General features: G+C 37.5%; 1 protein-coding gene across 1 annotated transcript; it reads right to left on the bottom strand.

Moving 5' to 3' along the window:
* Positions 1-224: 224 nt before the first annotated feature.
* ap3s2 (adaptor related protein complex 3 subunit sigma 2) lies at positions 225-9,121 on the bottom strand. The gene is made up of 6 exons (XM_085351980.1): positions 8,944-9,121; positions 7,078-7,169; positions 6,479-6,590; positions 3,795-3,866; positions 2,541-2,648; positions 225-1,105 (listed from the first exon to the last, which is right to left on the bottom strand). Exons 1-6 carry the CDS (start codon positions 9,010-9,012, stop codon positions 980-982), a joined length of 579 nt encoding a protein of 192 aa, XP_085208106.1. The 5' UTR covers positions 9,013-9,121; the 3' UTR covers positions 225-979.
* Positions 9,122-12,994: the final 3,873 nt, after the last annotated feature.

The following is a 12,994-nucleotide window of genomic DNA, read 5'->3' on the forward strand; positions in this document are numbered from 1 at the left end:
GACGCACATAAACCCCAGCCCCAGTGCCTCAGCTTACCTGCTAATATCCACGAAAAACTCAAGGTTTGTTATATGCAAACCGAATAAAGCACAGCCACAGGGATTTCAATTTTCATTCATTTAATTTACCTTCGCAAGAAAGGTCTTTGACACCAGGACACATTTCCTTCCTAAAAAGGATTTCATAATAAAAGTCTTAATTTGAACATACCTGACCACTAAATACAGCCAAAGAGACACAAATATACTTTATACAAACATTTCAATGATCCAAAAATGGTTATAGTCATTGCACTCTGCTGTCTCTCCTAACAGATTTTGGCAAGATCTTGCAGTAGCACATTAAAAATTTGGGCATAACCAAACATCATTTGCATGTTCTGCACCCTGGAGAATGACACCATTAGTCACAAATCGCAAAGACATCAGGGGGAAAATATATAAAGGAGATGGAAAATAAAAACAAGAGAAATTGGATAAGTGGCAAGAACCAATAAGTTTGCCAGAAACAGAAGCCTAAGATCATATTTCAGTGAACTGAATGTAGTCCAGAAACTCAATCCAGAAAGGAGGGAATGCTTTGAAAACAGATTTGGGAGAGCTGTGTAGAAAAATACACATGGCTAAGACATCATTTATTTATCCTTTAGAAAAGGAAGGTAAATCGGGTGGCCCCAAAATCCCCACAAACAATAGTACATATATAATAACAGCACGCGTAATGCTTTCTAGAATCAAACCTTATATCATTGTGCAAATCCTTCAAATAATCTGTAACATGGATACAACAGACATCAAATATCACTTACAGTTTACCTCCCATACATACAGGAATAAAGGTGAAAGTAAACTTATGTGGTTTTGTGGTACATTTATTAAAAATAAACAAAACAGTGTTCTCAGTTTTGACCAGAGAGCTGGGTGGAGAAGGACTATATCAGTAGTGCACCAGCCCCGCAGAGCTCAGCGGGAAAGCTGTTCAGAATGGGGAGAGGCTCGGCACTTTGATATTGATGTCTCCAATGTTGATGTTGCGGGGAATCTCGGGCAGGTTCATGTTCTTCACAGCAGAGACAGCACGAGCTGGAGCCGCTGACAGACCTCCCTGCCCAGAGAAACATGGCACAGAAAACACCTTTAAAGGCTTCGTGTGTGGAATCATCACGTTTCATCTTTAATACTGCTGTAATGGCACAAGTCTAAGCATCTGCGGGGGGAAATCCTGTAGTAAAACTGCAACAGTGTTAAGTTACACATGTTGTGTATATAGACTTTACTATGAAAGGATCATGTGACTGAATGAGAACCTCATTAACCTCATTCAGTCAGACTGACACTGTGTTCACGCTTTGATTCCCATAATTTCGTGTACATGTACAATGACAATAAAGGGCTATTCTTGACCATTTCAAAGTCTAACTGAACTGCTACGGTCCTGTTTTGGCTCGGTGAGACGATTTGCTCAATACCCAAGGAAATACAAATCGCTGCAAGTGTGCTGTGTAAAATCTCCTTTTGTTTACAGTAGTTTTATTTGTGGTGCACCTTTACATGAAGCATTTTTAAAGTAAGGTCATCTTAATCTGAAAAGCTAATCTTAAAGCAGACGTAATCTTACCTTGTATAGGAGTTATATTTCTGTCTACTTGTACATACCCGTGCCATCTGGTGTAGGATTTTAGCCAGCTGGTAGTGGGCTGTTAGCAATGCGATGATGTCATAACACATCAGGCAACATTCAGGTTTTTTAATATAAATTCGATTATTGTTATTGTCGTGAAATTAAAATTATTTATAAGGTGTTATAGGTGCAAAAACACTACAAATGAGTCATTTTAACCTAAAATTGGATGCAACATGATAAGATCATAATGTCTAATATAGATACTTCAGGGGCTTAAGATATGCACGTGTGCTAATTTTGGTTGCACAACTCCTGATCATGTAGGGTGAGTTTGCAGAAAAAGAGGTTTCGTATATTACAGTAAGACTAACTTCTTAGTATTATGAGTGGACGCTCAGTGCAAATAGTCTCTTTAGTCAAGTGAGTGCTCACAGTGCTCTTATTCTAAAAATTAGTTAAATAAACACACACATTTAGACGCCCTTGGTGCATCATTTTCCAACACATTGTGACAAGAGATATTGCAACTAAACCACAATTTCTGAATGGTGACCAAAACAGTACGCCAACTCTCACAACAATGCAACACCGCTACTTGCCTACTTACAAATTCCAGTATTATAAACATCAGTTTTGGTTCTAAAACAACCATTTAAATCATGTTTACATTAAACATTTACAAAGTTTCATAATCAGCAAGTGTAACTTTACAAGAACCATCAATTAATGTTTATAGAAGGTTTGCAAATCAATTACTTGTAATTCATTCTATGCTAACAGTAAATCATTATTACTTAAAGTTCAATTACCAAAGTTATTATGAAGGGTTAATTTTAGGGGTTCACAAGAGTTTCTGTTTTCAAGCTAAAACATGCAATAACCCTCAAGTGCGCTCCTTTAACAGAACGGATCTGACCTCTGACTTCTCCATGCGGTTCTGCACCTCCACCTGAGCTACAATCTCATTCATGTTAGTCTCCAGCACCATCCCTCCCATCACCACCTCCTGCAAAATGTAATGGACCTGCAGAAAGAGCAAAGCACGGCAATTAAAACTAAGCAATGCTGAAATGCATGCAGTTTAGTTGGAAAGCAAAGCAGCTTTCCATCACAACCTTCAGATGTTTGAATTCCTGTGGGCACAAAATGCTTACAGCAGCATAAAACTGTCTTCTACTGCAAATCTGTCAGCCTCTTTTAAACCCCTGACAGTAAGTATCAATGACATTTTTACAATGCCATGTAGGTTAGTTGCGTCTATCCTCCAGAGATGTACAAGAACATGTTTTTCTTTCAAGAAGAAATACTTCCAGGTTTCACTTTGGGAAAATTCCTTAGGCCAAACCTAACAACACCACATGACATTCATTTCCTGCTGGGAAAATTCAATCAAGATGGCCGGGGATGTGTCTGATTAGTTTCCAGCAACACATCTAGCTAGGCTCAGAAGAAGAGAAAAACAGATTTAAATGTAGCCTGAAGCACATACACACATCTTCAATTCTAAAGAAGCCCTGCACACAGTTTTAAAAATCTTTATTATGTACTGTGATATATATTATTTGAAATGCAATCATTAATTTCTGAGGTGAAAAGGTTAAGTAAAGAGGCTGTTCCAAAAAAGCATCTGGCTGCACAGCTAAGACTAATAGACTGCACATTACCTGAGGGTCAGGCCTACAGTGCAGTCATAAACACAAAGTTCCCTTTTATCTCAACCTTTTCATTGAATGGGTAAAAAGAAAAAAGCTGTCCATGAATACAGCTCCTACACAATTATTCTGCTACAGCTTTACCGTCAATATCAAGACAGCGTTTATTCTGTAATGGCAGCATGTTAATGTCACATTCAAATATTTATGGACAGTTTCCCACAAGTTCGAAACACCAGTGTATGTTGCTCCGATATGGAAGCCTACTCTTACTCTGTGCTTTTAATACAAGACAGACCCACTAAGCTGTGCCTGACCAGTGCTTTTTTTAAACATTTTATATCACTGTCTTTAAAATTCTTGAAAATTGAGACGGCTCTTTTTGCCAAAAAACTGCCAGAAACCACATTCGCACATTTGGAAAGCTGAAAACATTTACTGACACATTTCGTTTTATTGAGCAATTATTCAACTAATACTTGCAGCTCTACAGAAATGCATCCCTATCCCCCACTTACCTTATCCATGTGGAATATGAGGTCTAGTTCGCAGACATTTTCGAAGCATTTATCCAACGTTTCCACAAACACCTGCAGTGAAGAGAACAATGGGGTCAAAACGGGAAATATTTTCAATAACAGATTTGTATTACTGTCTGAGTGCTGATTAAGTACATACAGTTAAGATGGTCACAGGCCAAATGTAGAACAACTTCCAAATTTCCCAAAGGGACAATAAAGCTGTGAAGCCAGATGTCAGCCCGAATCAAAGTGAGTGCATCAGCACTTTGCGTAGTAATGTTGTTGAGAGGTCTGTACAGCCTGTATCTGAGATAACAGGCTTTCTTTTTAACAAGTTACTTCTTTAACACAACCACCAAAGGAAATTTAAGACATAAAAAAGTGAAAATTTACTGATGTCAGTTTAAAATACAGTAAAAGGAATTTGTTTTTAAATGGTTCAGTTTATAAACATTGTCCAAATTTGTTCATTAATCTTGGATGTAAACAAAATAACGCAATCATGTTAAGCCATTTATTGTTAAAGCAGCAGCATCTTAGAATACTGAGAACACAGAGAACAGTGAGTGTTGTACAGTGTGTTTTCACAGACGCATTCCCAAACTTCAACACTTTTCGGCTGAACGGAACAGTAATCTGAGTGATAAGATAAAATGTGGATACACCAGTTCTGATTGAAAAGTGGCATAATCCTAAACACCTCACTGCAAAAAAATGTTTCTCTGTTAGCTGCTGGAATGCATCCATGCTTGCAATAGATGCTGAAAGAATTTCCTCGAATCATTTCTGCTTGAATTCAGTTTGGATCAACACAGTGTTTGGATTCATCCATTAGCTGAGGTCATCCAAATAACTGTGCCTCTCACCTCTCACATCTGTTTCAACTCTGCTGACAGAAGCATAATAACAGAGGGATTTATTTGTAAGATTTCACTCAGTAGGCGCTTTCTTGTATCATACACCTTGTTGCCAAAAGTATTCATTTGTCTGCCTTCACATTCATATGAACTTGAGTGAAATCCCATTCTTAATCCATAGGGTTTAATTTTATGTCAGCCCATTCTTTGCAGCTACAACAGCTTCAACTCTTCTGGGAGGCTTTCCACAAGGTTAAGGAGTGTGTTTATGGGACTTTTTGACGATTTTTCCACATGTGCATTTGTGAGGTCAGACGCTGATGTTAGACAAGAAGGTCTGGCTCACAGTCTCCACTCTAATCTCGGAGGTGTTCTATTAGGTGCAGTCATGTTGGAACAGGAAGTGGCAATCCCCAAACTGTTCCCACAAAGTTAGTTTGTTTCACTGGAACTCAGAGGCCGTGCCCAACTCCTGAAAAACAACCCTGCACGATAAACACCCCCACCCACCCGTGTGTCTACCTTTACACTTGGCAAAGTGCAGTCAGACAAGGACCGTTCTCCTGGAAACCGCCAAACCCAGACTCATCTATCAGATTGCCAGACAGAGAAGCATGATTTGTCACAAAAGACAACACACCTCCACTGCTCTAGTCCAGTCTAGTCTAGTCTTTACACCACTCCATCCAATGCTTTGCATTGCACTTGGTGATGTAAGGCATATATGCACCTGCTCAGACACAGAAACCCATTCGTTGAAGCTCCCTGTGCACTGTTCTTGAGTTAATCTGAAGGCCACATTTAGTTTGGAGGTCTGCAGCGACAGACTCTGCAGAGAGTTGGCAACTTTTTTCACAAATTTTTTCACAAATGTTTGTAGAAGCAGACTGCATACCTAGGTGACTAATTTAACAGACCAGTGACAATGGACGCGATAAGAACACATTAAGATTTTAAATCAGTGTTCTCTTGGCTTTTTCTTTTTTGTTTGTTTGTTTAATTTTCTATTAAAGTGAGATCTGTTATTTGTGTAATTTTTACCCGTCCAAGCTGTTTTGTTACATTGCATTTATTTTATTGGCCTAAGTTGTTTTAGGTTTTGACTTTGTCATTTCGGTTTAAAAATCTTCAATATTATTCTTTCAGGCTTTTGACTGAGTTTTCACTGATTGACTCACCAAAGAAGCAAACTGGTTGAAACACAGTCGCAACTAATTTGTTTTCATCTTTCTTGCAGTCAGTATTTTCACAATAAAACACCAATTAGTCACATGTGTTGATAGTTTAAATGTGAAGAAAAGCGATATTTACTTCTTCCCATCCATTACTAGATTGTTTTACATAACACACTCACAGCTATCATTCATCATTTCACCTAAGCTGGAAATTGTCCGTGTGAAGATAAAATGATAATTCGTTAAATTTGGCACCTCTTATAAACCTGCCAGAACCCACCTCAAGTCTCATGGCACAGTATTCAACACTGATAACTCTTACCCTTATGACTGAAAACCAGAATTAATTTTTTAGAATATTTTAGAATATATATTATAGATAAGGAAAAGAACATATGTATTCTAAACAGAAACAGAAACTGACGAATGATCCCACCTGGTCATTTTTGTAACTAGAATAGTTTGAATGCTTGAGAGTTAATACTCCTAAGGCCTTTAATGGATATTTGTGTATTTAAGGACCAGTAGACACCCTGCAATTGTACTTTTTGCTCCAGGGTCAAGTGTCTGCTTTACAAGCCTGGTGTAGTGGTTGTGTGATTCCATGTCAAATATTTCCAAAGAGCCATTCAACAAAAGAGCAGCTGACCTGGATCAGGTCCAATATGCCGAGCTCGCTCTCCGATGAGTCGACACAAAAAACAAAGTATAGAGTGGCGTAGTGTCGGTAAATCAGCTTGTAGTCAGAGCCACCAATGAGACTGAAAGGAGATTAAAAAAAGAACAACTTCAAAAGGCATTCAGGAGTAGCTTCATTCTGAAATAGACTAAACTTGTTTTCTGTTAATTCACTTGAAAGATATGATGGAGACTTTTGAATATTTGTCTCCATCTAGTGGTTAAAGCTAGACCACTGCATCCACAGCTGCTGTAAAGTAATGTCAGAATGCCCAAACCTGGCTCAGGATTTACAACAGTTAGTATTTGTCGAATTAAAATGTGACAACACACAACTAGTCAAACAACAAGTGTGCCTCTCTGCCTCTGACAGAGATCCCAGGTGAGCATGTATCAAGACACTCTGACAGAGATCTATTAAACCAGCTTTTGTGACAGCTGTGCCTAGCTAAGCAGTAACAACCTTATCATTTATAGCTGTACTTAGAGTACACACATGCATATATAGAGGATTTGTTTTATTGTAACCTGTGATACAAACAGAATTGCATAAAAGAACACCTGACTTACCTTCCACCCTCCAAGAAGTTGCAGACGTTGTCATCTCTTTTAGATACCAAATGAAAAGTCTCCCGAATGATCTGCTGCTGCATGTCCTCCGCCTGCAAGCAAATACGTTACAAACTCCATTAACTCCATAATTGTCAAAATAAATAAATAGAAATTAATTTTAAAAAGTCTAAATATATTTGCCAATAACGCATTACTTAGACTTTTACTTATTTTTAACCACGTTAAGAAGTAAAACCTCTACAGTAGGACCTGAACAATATATCGGTTAGCCAATATTGCTCCATCACAGATTTGATATATTTGCTGTCCTATACAATAAGTTTTATCAATATAAAATAATGGAGAAAAAAAATGCACATGACTATTTAGAGATGCCATCAGTTGGTTTAAAGAGTGGAGCAGAGGCCTACACTTCATGGAAGGATTAGGGATTTAGCCAGGTAACCCCACAGGGGTTAAAACCTGATAGGAAGGTGGCTCACTTTGTAATAACTCATGAACACACACAAAACTACCTCACACTGACTAATCAATTTTCTCTAAAATAATGTCATCACTCCAGGAAAAGCCTGTGAACCTCAGTAACCTGATAGCTCACTGAGGTTCATTCTCTTATGTACATCAGTAAGTAAATAGATCATGAGGAGTAACTTTATTCCTCGTGTTCCCTGCAGCTGTCAGCAACTTTGATGTCATTTAAATGTTAAAAGTGATCGCCCTCTTCCCAGTGTTGCCAAGCGCTTACTAATAGGAATTGTCTTAACGTTGGGGTCTTTACCTTGCAGTATGAAGTGTCTTGAGCTGCCTGATGCTGTAAATTGTCATTATATAGATACATTTTAATTGAATTATGAACCTTAAAATAGGAATATGAACCTAAGACAAATCACCTAAGCCTTGTGCTTGCTGACTTTATATAAAATTTGCATGCAAGCCTACTTAGAGTTAATTGGTTACTTTCTTTAAAACCACTTTGCATCCAAGAAACACTTGAATGGAATACAAACTGTAGATACGGAAAGATCCCTCTAAGTGTATAGCTTACATCCTACACACTGCTTACACACATATACACCTGTTGCCTTTAGTCTACATCGTGTGTTTAAGATATTATTTTTTGTGATATTAGCACATATTAGCAAAATGATGTTAGGGTAAATGACACCAGATAAATAAGCAATGACTTGTATACACTGGGCATAATAAAATCCTAATTCCTTTCCCATGACTAAAGTACACTCCATACTGTCATAATTTTTATATTTATAAATAAAAATATATAAGATGATATAAACCCACATCATATGTTTTAGAGGCAAGTCTACTTGATTTCTATTATACAGTAAACAAATTAAATAAACCTACTTACAGACAAATCTGCAGTCACTGAAGCACAGCCGCCATTTTTAAATGAGTTTTGATAACTATGATAAAAGAGTTCTCCTGGTAAAACCATTTATTTATGTTGTATGTTATGTAATTAAACAGACAAGGATGAAGCAAAGTCAGTGATTTCAGGACAGATAGTCCGGCTAATACATACATATGTACGATTTAAGTGGATTTATCTTCACAGATAGCTGCTCCTTCATTATATAACGCCTATATACTTTTATATAGAGAGAGGTCTATTTTAATAGAAAGGAAGTAAAACTGAAGAGTGACTGAGCTCCAAGTTTGTTCCCTTTCTTGCTCACGTGATCCGCTAATAGTTTTACTTGGCTACAGGAAAATATCTCATAATATGTCAGGATCTCTGAAATATATGTGGTGCTGCTCATTACACGAAAGGTCACAAACGCTAATCAAATACAGATTGTAAGGTAAACAAATTGTTTCAGCAGTATTTGCTACAATACTCACAAAATACTGATAGAATCTGATCAGCCGCGGCTTCCCGTGGTTGTTAAAAATTAATATGGCTTTAATCATCTCTGTTCTTTGGCGTTATCAAAGTACAGCGTGGAAAATTCTCAAAATGTTACGATTTTGACTCTCTGCTCGACGTTAGCTTCCGAGCTCCCTGCAACCGGATCTCTCGTTCAGCTACATCCGGTTGCACCGCAGCGGTCAGCCAGACCCGCTCATGACAAAAGGTTCCGCATAGATTTTCGTTCTGGGTCTGTCTGCCATACAGGCTATCCAAGAAATAATTAACGTCAATAAACCAAAAACCTGAGCAAGTACGTTTGTTGTAGTGTTGCTGATTTATGGCTGAAAGCTAAACTAATATACAACAAAACCAGGTCTGAATGCACATCACATTAAACCTTAAAACAGCAGAAGACCACACTGGGTGCCATTCCAGTTGTGTAAGAACAGGAAACTGAGGCTATAACTGTCAGTGGCATACCAAAACTGGAAAACAGAAGATTTGAAACAAGTTCCCTGTTGTATCTCAGTTTCTGCCGTGACATTTAGATAATAGGGTCAGAATTTGGTGTAAGCAACATGAAAGCATGGCTCCATACTGGTTTGTATTAACAGTTCAGGCTGCTGATGGTGTAATGGTGTGGGAGATTTTCCTGGCACACTTTGGTAACAAATGAACAAATGGCAAAGCCTACCTGAGTATTGTTGCTGACCATTGTGCCCACAGTTTGCTCATCATCTGATAGTTACTTTCTGCAGAATAATGTGCCATATCACAAATCCTTAAATCCTGTTAAACTGGTTTCTTGAACATGATGAGATCTTAATTCAATAGAATACATTTGGGATGTGTTGGAACAAGAGATTCACATTATGTACGTGCAGCTGATAAATCTGGCATCATGTCATTATGGACCAAAATATCAGAGGATTGTTTTCAGCACATTGTTGAACCTATGCCATAAAGAATGAAGGCAGTTGTAAAGGCAAATATATGTGCACCTAATGAAGTGGCCAGTGAGTGTATTTTGTAAAATCACTTTCATAACTTTAGTAAGCCTTAGCCAAAAGTGCTTAAAAACATAAACAAAAACCTCTAAAACCCACATAAAATCAGATATTAATTTCTTCTTGCTTAAATATGTCTGCAGTTTTTGGCTTCCTATCAGACAGCCAAAGGTTTCTTGGGATTCAAATTTTATTCCAGTAAGTATACCCAGTCCTCAGTCTTCACAGTGGTGGTCTATACTTTTCACTTTGTGAGGCTATCCACCTGACACATTATGTAATTTTCGGGTCTTCGTGACTAATGCACCATCAGCTGAGGCACCATGTTAATTATTGGAACCTTTGTACTTGGGTCAGCTGCTTCACACTGCCTTGGAAACTCTTTTTCCTTTGATCTACAGTGGGTGGTCAAAAAACCGGATCAAGACCCAAATTATGTAATATTGTAGCAAAAGTTCTCAACAATTAACACATGTGTGCCAAACAGGAAAATTTAATTGCCCAAATGGAAAAATGGTGAAAGATGGCATGTTAGCATGCTTTGAAGATGTTTTTTTGTCTTTTATTTTTTTCTGCTGAGAAAAAATAAGAAGTTGCTGAGTTTTTCTTTAGGGTATTTAAACATTTCTAGTACACTTGGAGGTTTTAATCATCTACTATAAAATATGTTTCCATAAAGAAAAGCTGTCATTGTAAGATGACATTAAGCTTATATCTCAAGTTGTATCTTCAAAAAAAGTGTTTCATTTTGCATATTTTGAATCCATTGTTTAGTTTTTCATTTAGTTTGACAAGGATTACGTATTCAAATTAAATTAGTTTGGGTTAGATAACGAATTGTACTGCATGACTCCATGTAACAGATGCGGGTAGACCAGGCCTGAATTTTAAAGCCGTCAGCCTGCAATCTATATATTGTCCACCAGAGGGGAAACTCTGATTTCCAAAAAGAAGTCCAGCTGTACAGAGCCCTTTAAATGAGAGGTCTCAAACTTAAGTGAGCCGTGGGGCACTGCTGGCACTTTCATCTCATTGGGGGTCCACTTTAGTGTTCACGGAGTACAAAAAATAATGCCGCGTGTTTTGTTTTGGGGGGGGGGTTGCTCTCGCTAAATATTTGTACTAATCCTGTTTTCTCTCTCTTCGCACTAGTGTTTTCACGGTTTCACCCTTTGTAATAAGTTATTGCCACGTACATTTCGCTTCCGTGTTGGATCTGTTCTGTGTGTAGTGTTTTGTTTTGGGGTTTGTTTTGTGATTTTTTAAATTTCAAATCTTGTATAACAAGACAAAACTGTAAACGTGAATGCAATTTTTTCCATTCACTCTCTTTCTGGTCAGACACGTGGCAGCACTTATGCTATAATTTTGTTCTTATTTAACAAAAAAATGCAGACATGTGTGTACACATTGGTTTTTGACTACTAGTGAAAATTGTTTTCTTTACAAATAACTCTCACTGAACTAACACGGCCAATCCCTCAACATGTTTGTACTGTGCTCATATTTTTGCTTTTTAAAGAACTTACTTCAGCATTGCACTCAGCATCGAACAAATCCTCCTTAAAAAGGTAACTTGAAGTGCCAAATTGCTATATATTTCTTCACGTCAATATACAGGCTGCAAGTTTGAGACCTCTGCTTTAAGTCCATTGATATATGATCTCAGAAAAAACTTTCCTGATAAATTTATGGACTCTAGCTAGTTTAAAATCTTACTGGATACAACATAATATTCATGTTAGGGAGGTAGGGTAAGCCTATATACATGTTGATACTACAAGTTCCTCAGGTGTGCGGTGTTCTTGATAAAAGTGAAACACAGACTGTGTTCATGACATCCAATTTTAAAGCACCAAGAGGTATATTTTCACAGAAGGATTCACAGAAGGTTTTGGGTGGCATCAAGGTGTCTATGTCCAATATACAATTTAAATACATCACATGCTCAATGTTAAAAAAAAACCCTCTTTACTTTAGGTTTCTAAGGGCGACACTTTCAACATATCTAAGAATGACTAAACCAACATGCATTTTACGTGCTCATACAGCCACTAGAAGCTGGTTAATTTTAAAACAAACAGGTGCATGTGTTTGCACTTTTATATAAAGACTTTTTTCTTGTAATATGCAGATTCTCCTTCTAGAGATATATTTAATACCTTTTTATGGTCTTTCCCTATATTAACAGTGGATAAATCTATAGTTTCCAGGAATGCATGCATATAGAAAATACCCCAAAAGGGCTCAAAATATTAATAGCCACCTTTTTTCTTCTTCTTTCAGCTTCTTCCAATAAGGGTTGCCGCAGCAGATCATCTGCCTCCATCTCACCCTATCCTTATGCACAATCCTCTAACACGGCAACTCATTGCACACTAGCTTTCACTCTATAATTTGACAGTGGGGAAAACCTAAAAGTCCTTACTTACTTATTTACCAGGAAAGCACCTTAACATCCACAATCATGGACTTTGGGATTGGGCAGAATACTTACAGGTATCCTTTGCTTCATCACCTTTCCTCCAGAATGAAATGAGCTTAATATAAAATAAAATAATTCCTTTGTTATACTTTGTTAAAACATACAAACAAGACAAGAGATGAAGTGATCAGTTTGGGAGCAACCAAAAGGTATAAATAATGATTTCTTATTTTAGTTTCAGGAAGAGACCAAATGCAATCAGTTGTGTTTTACATTGCTGCAACACATAAGAAAAACAGTCCCCATAAATGTTTCAATGAGAATAACAACAGATTTTCTTAATTCTAATATTACCAATGAGAGAGAAATCATAAACCAAGGTCAAAAATACTGATCGGAAAATCCCTTGAACTACAACCTGAAACTCCAAGGCTTGTGACTTTGTTTATGCATGAGGACACTGCTGATGATGAAATACCCCTGAGACATCCTTGCAGCTGCTTCCCGAGATACTGCTCCGTCACACAAAGGTGTCCAAGTGACAGTGCTGCTGCATAATGTTTCTATTCACGGGATGCTAAACCACTTTCAAACTATCCATCTGCTCCA

This window comes from Diplotaxodon limnothrissa, linkage group LG1 (assembly GCF_057381915.1).
Source record: "Diplotaxodon limnothrissa isolate DT_005_m linkage group LG1, D_limnothrissa_male_GT1.1, whole genome shotgun sequence".
NCBI lineage: Eukaryota > Metazoa > Chordata > Actinopteri > Cichliformes > Cichlidae > Diplotaxodon > Diplotaxodon limnothrissa.